Below are 1,473 nucleotides of genomic sequence, written 5' to 3'. Positions count from 1 at the left end.
GGGGATTACAATCGAGATGGAAAAAAAAATGTGCAAAATGATGTAAAAATAAACTTTGTAATAAAAAAATATATATATAATGTGAGTTGTTACTTTACTAAGTAATAGGGATGGAAAAATAGAACGAGTATTCCCTACAGAGTCTATACTCTACTGAGAAGACAGTGAAACAGAATAAAAATAACGTAAGAGTGAAGAGGGCACTTAACAGAATGGGTTAAAGGTGGCTTTCTACAGGGGAGAGAGGATTAAGATCTGAAGGACCAATAGGAAACTCTTAATTACAGAAAAATAGAAAGAATGAGGTGCTAATAGTTTCTATGGATATTATATGATTGGAAACAGCTTGATGTGAGGTAGGAGAGCAGGGGACAGAAGGGAAGGGAGTGATGAAAAATGAGGCTGCAGAAGACAAGAGGGCAAGAGACGGTCTTGTTGACAGACTATAGTATTTCAAACAGAAAATTAACAATGACGGGAATTTTCAGATCACTTGGGCTTTGCATATTTAGAGTAGACTGGGTGTGTGAGCTCTTCGTGGTCTTGTGCTATGTACTATCATATTGCCATATAGTTAATCCTTGCAAAAGCCTTATGAGAAAGACACTATTATTGTTACTATTAAACAGTTGGGAACTGGGTATAGGAAAGTCATTAGATGCCTGAGGGCACAAAGCTTGTAGGTAGAACTGCCAAAATTCAACTCAATTAAACAGATCAGGAGAAAAAAAACATATTTTAAAAGGTGGCTTTCCTTAGGCAGTGAGATTTGGAGACGTTTAGAAAGAAATTTCACAGATTCCTCCTAATATTTCATCACCTTTTGAGCGCTTTTGTGCATCTATTCATGTTTTACAAAATTAAATAATGGCATTTCTCTGTCACAATAAGAAATACAAAATAAGACAAGTTGTATTTCTAGTAGCTCTCTACATAAGAGTTACAAATGGAGGAAAAAGAACATCTTTCTAGGTTCTTCATTATAAGTCCGTGATAGTCAGACCTTCTTGATCAGTAGTGATATCTCAGGATGCTGACTTTGAGGGGAACTGACCTGCTACAGAAATATACACTTCCTTCTCCTCACTGAGGATTGGGTTTCTTATGAGACAGGAGACAGCTCCACTTGAACTTCCATCCACTGTTACAGATGTTTCCACACGAAATAGTCCATTTGCTTCTGTTGCCTTTGTCTCAGCATCTGGCACCAACAGCTGTCCTTTCAGGTCCCTCCAGTGCACCTCAGGCTCTGGGTACCACCCGGTGGATGTACAGGTCAGCTTAATTTTCTTGTTGCCAGGCTCAACATGAATCTGAGGGGCTATACCCGAACCTGAAGAAACAAGAGAGAGAAAGAAAGCACACTGCTCTCAAGAGTTTTATTGCCACTTCAATGGGTCAGTGAATTTGTGCTTATTAACGAATCTCTTTTTTTTTTTTAAGATTTATTTATTTACACATACAGAACTGGGG

The 1,473-nt window shown here is 38.1% G+C and overlaps 1 protein-coding gene across 1 annotated transcript in view; it reads right to left on the bottom strand.

The window, feature by feature from the left end:
• LOC101620366 (butyrophilin-like protein 2) overlaps positions 1 to 1,473 on the bottom strand; it is a gene marked incomplete at its 3' end in the record, with an annotated part of 47,944 nt that overhangs the window by 39,079 nt on the left and 7,392 nt on the right. The window contains exon 4 of the mRNA XM_004695731.1: positions 1,055 to 1,333. Coding sequence (XP_004695788.1) covers positions 1,055 to 1,333 — 279 coding nt within the window. The remainder of the gene's footprint in view (positions 1 to 1,054; positions 1,334 to 1,473) is intronic.

The sequence above is a fragment of the Condylura cristata genome, unplaced genomic scaffold, assembly GCF_000260355.1.
Source record: "Condylura cristata isolate star-nosed mole 26May11 unplaced genomic scaffold, ConCri1.0 scaffold00128, whole genome shotgun sequence".
Lineage (NCBI taxonomy): Eukaryota > Metazoa > Chordata > Mammalia > Eulipotyphla > Talpidae > Condylura > Condylura cristata.
This window is presented reverse-complemented; position numbering and strand designations above follow the sequence as displayed.